Raw genomic sequence first — 9,799 nt, forward strand, 5'->3', positions numbered from 1 at the left:
AAAAAAAAAGAAAACACCTAAATCTCGAGGGGTATCGTATCCTAACGTCGTGCTTCCTAAACCTCCCATGCAGCAAAAACACGCCTTCAAAAGTGCACCGGTCCCAGCCCCCTCTCCTTCACAGCCTTCTGCACCTCCTCTTTGACCTCTCCAACCGCCTGCTTCCACACCTGCTTCCCAACTCCGTCAGACGGGTCCGCCCCAACGAGGAACTCGAGCCACTGCACCAACTTAACGGCCTTATCCATATCCCGCTCCTCCAGCACCACCCGCCCGAGATACTTCTCAAACACCTGCACGTCCGCCCTGTGCGGCCCATCGTCCTTCGACTGCCCATGCCACGCCTCGAGCATGTCCTTCACCTCCCCCCCCGTCCCAGCGAACGAGATCCTCCGCGGCGGCGCCGGAAACCGGAGCGTCCTCGGCCCCCGCCTCCGCCCCTCGTCCGCCTCCGCCCCCACCTGCCGACGTCGTCCCGGCGCAGGCTGGAAATTCAGCCCCGATTTCCGCGCCAGGCGCCTGCGCCGATGATCTTCCAACACCTCCCGCCGGACGTCCTCGGGCAGTTCGGCCAGGATTTCGGGATCCAGCTCTTCCGGCTCTTCTTCCTCCGTCGCCGGTCCCGCACCGTCTGCCCCGCCGCCGTGACGGTTCCGTCTTCGGATGGGAACCAAGCTGGTCTGCGTGCGGCGTGCGGCCGCGTCTTGCTGCCGCTCGCGCGTTTTGCTCCACATGCCCCTGATGCCTCCCCCTCCCCGTTTCGTGGGCGTCGTCGGCTTCCTCGGTTGCATCTGCCTGTCTCGGCGGGGCGACTGTTGTTGTTGTTGTTGTTGTTGTTGTTGTTGTTGTTGTTGTTGTTGTTGTTGTTGTTGTTGTTGTTGTTGTTGTTGCGGTGGCGGTGGCGGTGGCGGTGGCGCGCTCGGCCCGGCGGGTCTTCGCCCATACGACGCGAGCACCTCGGCTTTCATGTCGTCGGGCAAGGCGTTGAACACTTCCGGGTCGACCTGCGAAGGGAGCTCGTCTAGGACGGCGGGGCTGTCGCTTCGTGATCTGGACACGGGGGACTCCTGCCTGGCGAACCATTGTGGCCGCGGCTGAGGCTGGGGCCGCGCTTGGAGTTTGGCCCTGATGTCGCTGGGTAGTTCTGCGAGAACGGCGGGATCGACTTGCGACGGAAGGGTGAATTGCGTGCCTGTAATATTCAGCGGCGTCGTGGCTCTTGCGTCGTTCTCTCCGGCCTTGGCAATCGCCAGGGCCGGATGGACAGCCGCCTGCCTCGGTCTGCGAGGCGTGAGCGGATCATCTGCGATGGGGTCCTGAGCCATGCCATGAGCTGGAGATGTCCTCTTCTTCTTCCTCGTTGGGCTGCTTTCCGAGTCTTCGATTGGGTCGATTGGGTCAGATCTCGCTCGTTTGATCGACGACCGGCTGTCTGCGATAGGTTGTCGTTCTCCCGCTTCTTCGATCGGATCGCCACGAGACTTTCTCGCCGAGGGCGGTGCATTGAACGTGGGAAACGCTAGCCGTGTTTGGCTTCCGTCGACGGCAGATGAGGATCCCGCCTTGACAGGTTCCAGTTTGGTCAACTGCAGGCCCAGACCTCGCAGGTCCCCGGGACTGAACTTGAAGGACCGAAGTATCGACACGGCTTCCTTCCCGATCGTCTCTGCGCTGTTCGTCGCGACCCCGAAAACGGCGCTCTTGTTGAAGGTATCGCATTTCCCATGGCCCAGGTGTTTCGCCGGGTCCAAGGGCGCATCGAGTGACCGCCTCATGATCTTCATGGTAAGCTGCTTGCCTTTGACCTGCTCGTTGACCAGTCGGCGCTCCAGCTCCTTGCAGAGGTTCATGACGAACTCCTCCGCTTCCGCCTGGCTGATGAAGCGAATGCCCCAGTTCACCTCCGCAGACACTGATTTCCGGGGAGGCTGTTCTCCGACCTCGCTACGATCGATGCCGCGGGCGTATTCCCATAACTTCTCCCCCGTCTTGGGGCCCAGTGTCGACGAAAGCTTCTCCTTCGAGACCTGCCGGATATCCTTTACAAACTTGACCCCGATCTCTTCAAGCTTGCCGCTGATACTGTATGCCACGCCGGGTAGATCCTTCACCTCGAGATCGCCCAGCATGTCGAGAACCGCTTCCGGCTTAAGCTGAAATTGTCCCGCAGGTTTGGCTCGTCTGAGCGCCACCTTGGCCTGCAGGATATTGCCGCCGATACCAACAGAGACGTCGCACCCCGTTTTGACTTTGATGGTGTCCCGAAGATGGAGGGCGATTTCATCAGCGGCCGCCTGTTCTCTCCACACACTTCCCTCGTCCACGCCGGTGCCGGTAGAGCCCGCGGCATCGTAAATCACACCGGTCACGTCCAACAGCGCCTCGTCGACGCTAACACTCTGCACAATGGCGCCGACTTCCAGGATGGCTTGGTAGAAGTGCCGGCTCGCCTCTTCATACCCCGGGAAATCGTAGGGCAAGACTTTGAGCTCCGGGCAAAGCTCCTGGGCTCTCTTCATCCAAATGCCGTTCTTCACCCCGAATTTGCGCGCGGGGTAATTGCAGCTTGCAATCTCGGAGCCGCCCCCGGCGCTGTGGGCGACCGCTGCGGGTTTCTCTGCATACTCAGGGTGTTTCTTCAACGATACCGCACAGAAGAAGCTGTCGAAATCCACGTGGAGGACATAGCGCCGAGCGCCCGGTTTCCTTTTCGCCACCTTGGCGGACGACTCTTTCTCTTTTGCCAGCCGCTGCATTCGAGATTTCAGCTCCGCTTTCCAGGTCGAGAGGTGGTGAAGGCGACTCTCTGAGTAGAACTGCTTGAGAAAGTCGGGGTTGGCCGTGGATGATTTTCGAATGCGGGGATCGGAGAGCAGCCAAGCATTGTGTTCTTCCGGCGTCATTTGTTCGGGCTTCTTCCCGCTCGCTTTCTTTTCTAATTCTGCTATCCTGTCGACATTTGGTGTGACGTTAGAATGAGGTGCTGCAGATGTAACCACCTCGGAAGACATTTGTCCACTGGGCGGCTTGGTATTGCCTTGCGCCATGTCTACGCCGGGATGCATGTCTTCGAAAATGGCATCGTCGAAATCATCATCGATATCTTCCATGTCAGCCAAGGATTTCTTCTTTGCGCTGGGCCATTTCTCAGTGGGCGGAGGTGGACTCGTCTCGAAACTGGGACCTGCAGGCTGGCGAGAGGGCGTGGCAACAGACGTGACGCCGGATGGCCCGTTCAGTTGACTCGTGTAAAAGCTGTTGTCGCTCTGTTCCCGATATCCCCGCTTGCCATTCGGAGTCGCCTGGCTAGATAGGCTGCCCTGATCAAACTTGAGAACCTTCTGTCGTGCGCCTTCTTCCACCACGCGGTAGTCGGTCCAGGGCAAGAGCTTGCCGGCTTCAATGGAATCCACCACCCAAGCCGGCTTCACGATTCTGTACCGGCTATAGTCTAGCGACTTCTTTGGCGGCAGGGCAGACGCTATGATATGCGTCGCCATCGTCTTGGAGTCGAGATACTGAAGGAAGCCGGCTCCATGTTGCACGAGTTGGCGATGTAGTCTAAACAAGTGTTGGTGATAAAATCCAACACCACGGTGAGAGGGCGAAGATGTGACGGGTGCCGACTCACATATGTAATGGAGGTTGGGTATAGCCCATGACATGAGCTACGATGCCCTTGAAGATCTGCGGCTTGTCGGAAGACGCTGCGCGGAGGCCTGCGTCCAGATTCTGCAGCTTGAGCTTTTTCCTCCTGAAGTAGTCGCCGAACCCTCCAAACTCGCTTCCTTCGTACTCTTCGCCTTCTTCGTCGGTGAAGGCATGGTTCTCGATCCGCTTCCTCACTTGAGAGGAATTCTTTTCCAGACGACTGCCCATCTCGGATGGCTAAGGGGTCGGGTTCTGCCATGTGAGAATGTCGTAGTTCATGGTCGGTCGAGAATAACGCTCGATTACATTCTCATACTAGAATCGTATGACACTGTGGGAAGTTGTGAGAGGTCGCAACGAGGCAGAGATCTCAGTGGCGATAAACTCCCTGGGATGAGTGTGAGCATGGATGAAGGTCGCCTGGTCTGGGACCGCGTTGGGTGGGGTTGCATAGATCGACGCGACTGTACGAAATCCACACGTCATCCCGTGACTTGCTGAGCTAAGCAACCGATCCATCGCATCCATCACGGTCGGTACCTAATTAAGGTACCTTACTTCACATCAGAAGGAATCAGACAGAAGCACAGCTCAGTTGAACTTCAACCTGCAAGCCTTCATCATGCGACAAACCCTTCCAACATGAATAATGAACAGTTTCGACGCCTTCTGGGGGTTGATTCCCCCAAGCCCAGTCAAGGCACCACTTCCAAGACTAGCCCGTCGTTTGGTTCCGGCAGTGCAACACCGGGAGCACTGGGATCGCGACAGAGGGCCAGCATACCAATGACACCGTACGTTTCTCATCTTATATCCTATTCTCTGCGCCTCGAAGCCCTGGGTTTTTTTTTAGTTTTTTTAGTTGTTGTTTTTTTTTTTTTTTTTTTTTTGCGTCGCAGTCTTTGTGCCAATGTGCAGACCAACTAACAACAGTTACTTCCCTAAAGACGCTCCATAGGCACCGGCCAATCCGACTTCCTCCGCCAACTCGCAGCGCGGGACCGAGCGACCCGACAGCAAAAACAATTCAAGACGTCCGCGCCCAAGGGCTCCCGCCTGGCCCAGGGCTACGTCGACCGCGCGAAAGAACGAGAAAAAGAAGCGGAAGACGAGCGAGCAAGGAGGGTCCAAGCGCTGGAAGAACTCCTCAAGGCGGGGGACATCGACCGGGAGACGTTCGACAAGCAAGTGGACGAGATTGCCGGAGGGGACCTGTCGAGCACGCACTTGGTCAAGGGACTAGACCGCAAACTACTGGAGAGGATACGCAAGGGCGAAGATGTGTTCGGGAACGGCAGCAGCAGCAGCAGCACCGGCGACAACAAGGATGGCGAGCCCGAACCCGAGCCTGAAGAGGAGGAGCCTCCGCCCGACGTGGACGAGGAGCTCGACCTGGTGGCCCAGCGAGACGTGCAGGCCGTCACCAAGGAGAAGACGGAGAAGAAGAAGAAGGGACAATTAGCACTGGCTGCCCTGGCACCGGGTAAGCAACGAACACGCGACCAGATCATCGCCCAGATGAAGGCGGCACGGGAAGCGGCCAAGGCGGCGAAAGAGTCAGGCCTCGGCGACAAGTTCCGTAAGATCGGCGCCAAGCAGAAAGCGGGGACCAGGATCGAGAGGGACGGCAAGGGTCGCGAAGTGCTGATCATCGTGGACGAAGACGGGCACGAAAAGCGCATGGTCCGCAAGGTGCGAACACAAGCGCAGGGGGAGGAAGGGGACGACACCGAACGACGACGGGAGGTCATGATGCCTCGCAATAAGGCCAAGCCTCTCGGTATGGAAGTGCCGGAGTTCTATAGGAAGCAACAAGAGGCGGCGGCGGCGGCGGCGGCGGGAGAAGAGGACAAAGAAGACATCTTCTCGGACGCGGGGGATGACTACGACCCGCTGGCCGGGGTAGACTCGGATTCGGACTCGGACTCGGATGATGAGGAGAAGGAGAAGGCGGAAAAAGCGAAGGAGGCAAGCACCAAGGACAAGACGGGCAAGGGTGAGCACGAGGGCGAAGGCGAGGCGGAAGACACATCGAAAGAAGGGATGCTGCCTCCACCCAAACCATCAACGACCAAAGACTACTTCAAAGGATCCAGGACGGAGCTATTATCGGCACACAAGCGGGACGCCCCGTCCCTATCCGATCCAGCCATCCAAGCAGCATTCAAAAAGGCAGCGCAACTCAGCGCGGCGCGGGAAAAGAGGAAAGCGACCGAAGACGAAGGCGAAGACGAAATCGACGAAGAGGAGGCGCGGAAACGGGCAGAGCGGCGGCGGAAGATGCTCGAGTCGGCGAGGCGCGATGACGAGGACCTGGATCTCGGGTTTGGAACGAGCCGGCTGGAGGACGAGGAGGATTTTGACGAGTCCAAGGTGAAACTGTCGGAATGGGGACAGGACGATGATGACGACGAGGGAGGAGGGACAAAGGGCGGCAAGACCAAGCGGAAGAGGGGTCCGAAGAGGAGGAAGGGCGACGTTAACAATGCGGAGGATGTATTGCGAGTCATGGAGCAGCGGAAGCGTTCGTCGTAGACTTGACAGGGCTCAGACAGGTCTAATGGACTCGACTGATGAACAACGAACCGAGTTGTCGCCTGGTTTTGTTTTGTCGTCTTGTTACTACGACTACTCGATTCTCTGCTGTCCCCTTTTTTCCCCCTTTTTTCCCTTTCCCCCTTTCCCCCTTTCCCCTCCTATAGCTACATAATACCGTCGAAAATCGTCAACTTTCCCGCATTCCAAGTTCCAAGACGACGGGACAGAAGGAATGATTTGGAAGGTATAGCACTGCCAATTGACAGACCCTAAACAGTGACTATTGTTGTCGTCGTTGTCGCCCTCGTCGTTATCGCCCTCCTCGTCGTCGTCCTTAGGATAGAGAAAGTCGATTTACTCAGAATTTCATATCAAAAGCAGAAAATATCCCGTTAAAAAAAACGCTGTGTAATAATACCTGGGAGGAGCACATGGGCTCCCCCCCCCCGCTAACTATTTATACATGACGGCGACAAACACCGCCACGAGGGCCGCCGCCCCCTAAAACCCCACCCCTACCTCCAGTGACCACCCCCCGTTATCCGGCTCCTCCTCGCCGTCCGACCCCACCAGCATGTGGCTGACCCCCTCCCAGATTCCCAGAGCCTGGCCTACCCAGGACTCGTCAGGGCCAGCGCCGTCGTCGCTCTCTTCGCTGTATTAAAGTGCTCCAGAGTCAGTCAACTGTCAACGTGCCATATTGTTGCGTACCTTAGGTAGATCAGGGAAATGCACTTACGCGGACCGCTGGTCCTGGGCCAGTTCCCGGCTCTGGGGCCCGTCGTCGGACCGGGTCTGGGTGGGGTCCCCGCTGGTGGGGGAGTTGGACGAGGAGGAGCCAGGCTCCGGGGAGGTGGTTACCGCATGCCGCAGGGGACACTGTAATAACTCGAAAAAGTCCCCATAAATTTAGTAGGTACACTCTATAGGCACGAAAAAAACACCCGTACGCTGTAGTATATATTCGTATATATGAATACCCTAGGTACTTACTGGCTCTTATATCCAAAGCCCGTATAAATACAATTATCTTAAAAGCTATTATATAACATCGCGTTAGCATTTACGGTACTTCCTGGCAGTATCTTTCTATTATAAATAATTTAACGCGATAATCTTACTATCAATATAATAACGGAGGACGTCTTTTTACTCTGCCCTATTCTGAATATTAAATATACACTTCTATTTAATCGAAATCCCTATTAGACGGTCAGCCTAAGCTATAGTTTATCTCCTAACACCACTAGCCGAGTTAAAAAAGAAACTTCACCGGTCTTTTCGGATAGGTCTATTATTGATTTAACTGAATTAACACTACCTAGAAGGGAATAAAAGCCTAAGACGGAAACCAGGGCCGTGCAGGCGCCTAGAGCCCGGTAAGGTTAAATACTAATACGGGCGCTGCGGCTTAGTAAGACGGAGCGAAAAGTTAGTATCGCGTAAACTAATAAGGAAAAGTAACCCACGCCGATAAAGGAAATTAGTATTACGTTATATAGCGGCGAGTACTATATAGTCTTAAGCGGCGGTATCTCCTTTTAAAAATTTATAAATATACTCGGATAAAAGGTTATAGGCCGAGTTACTATTTTACTCGACCTAGTATTACCCACGTATTAAGATCTTATACGTTATATTATTATATAGTTTAACACGAAGAAAGAATAGTTCGACCAAGACCTTACAGTTTTCCCCTATAATAATAAGAACCCGTAAAAAGTCGACTTTTATCGAAGCGAGATATATATAACTATCACTTTACGTATACTACTACGCGAGTCTGGAATTAGACTTTTAAAAGAAGTTTATCTTAGCTTTCTTCGTATAACGGAAGTCGAAGCCGACTAAGTTAACTCTAATATTTCTCGTAAGCGCGCGGGCCGAAAAATAACTATATAAAAAGAGCCGGAGGAAGAAGATAATATTCTAATTACGGTGAAGAAAGAAATCACTAAGCGGCCTCGCGCGGAAAAGAATAAAGGTAAAGGAAAGGCTACCGATAAAGAGTAAAAAGGATTATAGCTAGCTAATACTAGCTAGCCGGAGCTAAAAAAAGAAAAAGAGGAATAGATAGAACTAAAGTAAGAAAACGACGAATAAGTAGAACTAAAAGAGGAAAATAAGGAACCGGTGGAATAAAAGCCGCGCTAATCTCGTAAAGTTGTTATACCGGCCTTAATAATAGATCTACGCGACCGAACGGTATTATCTTCGGCTAGACGGAAGCGTATAATCTTAAAAGTAGAAGGCGAAATAGATTAATAGGGTAAATATATTTATAAATAGTTAGAAGGTAGAAAATTTAAATTATTTATTTGCTATAGTCTTTATTACTTATAATTTTATCTGCTATTAAATCCTTAGTTCTAATCCCCTTATTTCTGAAAAACTCTTTAACCGAAGTAATACTACCCCGTGGTGTAGAAAGTATTATAAGAACGGGTTTTTTCTTCTCCTAATCGTATAAGTATAACCCCTTTCGTATATACTCGTATAAAGGTAGCGAAGGATACTGCTTACCTTTTATAGTAAGAATTTCTAGTAGACTTATCGCCGTGGCTTCTATACTACTATAAATTTCCATTATTATTTATAGAAGATATTAGTTAAGGCTTACTAGCTTATCTATAAGAACGTTTTCTAATATACGAAGCCGTATAGGATCGACCCGAATATAAAGGTTAGGACTACTCTGGTAGTAAAGGGTCTAGGGCTTTCCGCTTATGATATATAGCGTAGATAGTTAGGTATAAATTATATAGTAGTTATATACTTATATAAAACGGGTAAAATCCGTCCGAATTAGAGGTATATAGATATAGAGAAGGGTAATTCTATCGATAATAGAATAAGAATTAAAAAGGCTGTGTTCGGAAAGATAAATAAAGAATTCCTAGAAGAATTAGTAAAAAGTGCTAAAAATAGAAAAAAATACTAGATACTTACACGCTAAAAAGCCGCGCGAGATTAGTAAAGTCTATTCTATTATAATTTAATCCGTTAACTATAGATACTTTTACTAAATACCTAGTAATCTTTGAACTTAATTAGAACCTTTTATCTAGTAGCGTTTATCTTTATACGAGAGCCGGCGGAAAGAAACTAGTGGCCGCCGGCTATAAGCGTTATTTCTTTGCCTCGGTCGGAACGGATTAATTACGGGATAAAGCTAACTTACTAAATAACCTTTATATACTAAGCGAGTATATTTTTAGATATATACGCGGATACGCCCACGTAGAACTAAGTTATAAACCTTAAGTACGTGTTTATCCCTGCGTATATTTTAAAGCCGAAGGGTAATAACTTATCGTACGTATCTATAGACTAAATAAAATTAGGTCCTAGCGTTATCTAGCCTTTTCGACGGTAGCGTATCTCCTTATACCTTACCGCCACGTCTTTAGGAAATAGTTCTATGAATATACGGTATAGCTCGTATACGCTAATAATAAAACCTTATTAGCGTATAAATATGTAGAGCTATACTTTGCCTAGGCCTCTTATAAATGATACCGTAAGGTCTTTCTTTTCGAAGAATAGCTCTATACGCTAGCGTTCGGGTCCGATTAATTCTGTATCTTAACGTCTCTAAAGGCGCTAATAT

At 51.5% G+C, this 9,799-nt stretch overlaps 2 protein-coding genes across 2 annotated transcripts; one reads left to right on the plus strand and one right to left on the minus strand.

Moving 5' to 3' along the window:
* Nucleotides 1–34: 34 nt before the first annotated feature.
* SODALDRAFT_345486 (DNA repair protein) lies at nt 35–3,985 on the minus strand. The gene is made up of 2 exons (XM_028613206.1): nt 3,632–3,985; nt 35–3,561 (listed from the first exon to the last, which is right to left on the minus strand). The coding sequence occupies exons 1-2, from the start codon at nt 3,877–3,879 to the stop codon at nt 87–89; spliced, it is 3,723 nt and encodes a 1,240-aa protein (XP_028464610.1). The 5' UTR covers nt 3,880–3,985; the 3' UTR covers nt 35–86.
* Nucleotides 3,986–4,228: 243 nt separating this feature from the next.
* Nucleotides 4,229–6,338, plus strand: SODALDRAFT_298398 (hypothetical protein). Its single transcript, XM_028608840.1, has 2 exons — nt 4,229–4,445; nt 4,599–6,338. Exons 1-2 carry the CDS (start codon nt 4,294–4,296, stop codon nt 6,184–6,186), a joined length of 1,740 nt encoding a protein of 579 aa, XP_028464611.1. The 5' UTR covers nt 4,229–4,293; the 3' UTR covers nt 6,187–6,338.
* Nucleotides 6,339–9,799: the final 3,461 nt, after the last annotated feature.

The sequence above is a fragment of the Sodiomyces alkalinus genome (genome assembly GCF_003711515.1).
Source record: "Sodiomyces alkalinus F11 unplaced genomic scaffold SODALscaffold_8, whole genome shotgun sequence".
NCBI lineage: Eukaryota > Fungi > Ascomycota > Sordariomycetes > Glomerellales > Plectosphaerellaceae > Sodiomyces > Sodiomyces alkalinus.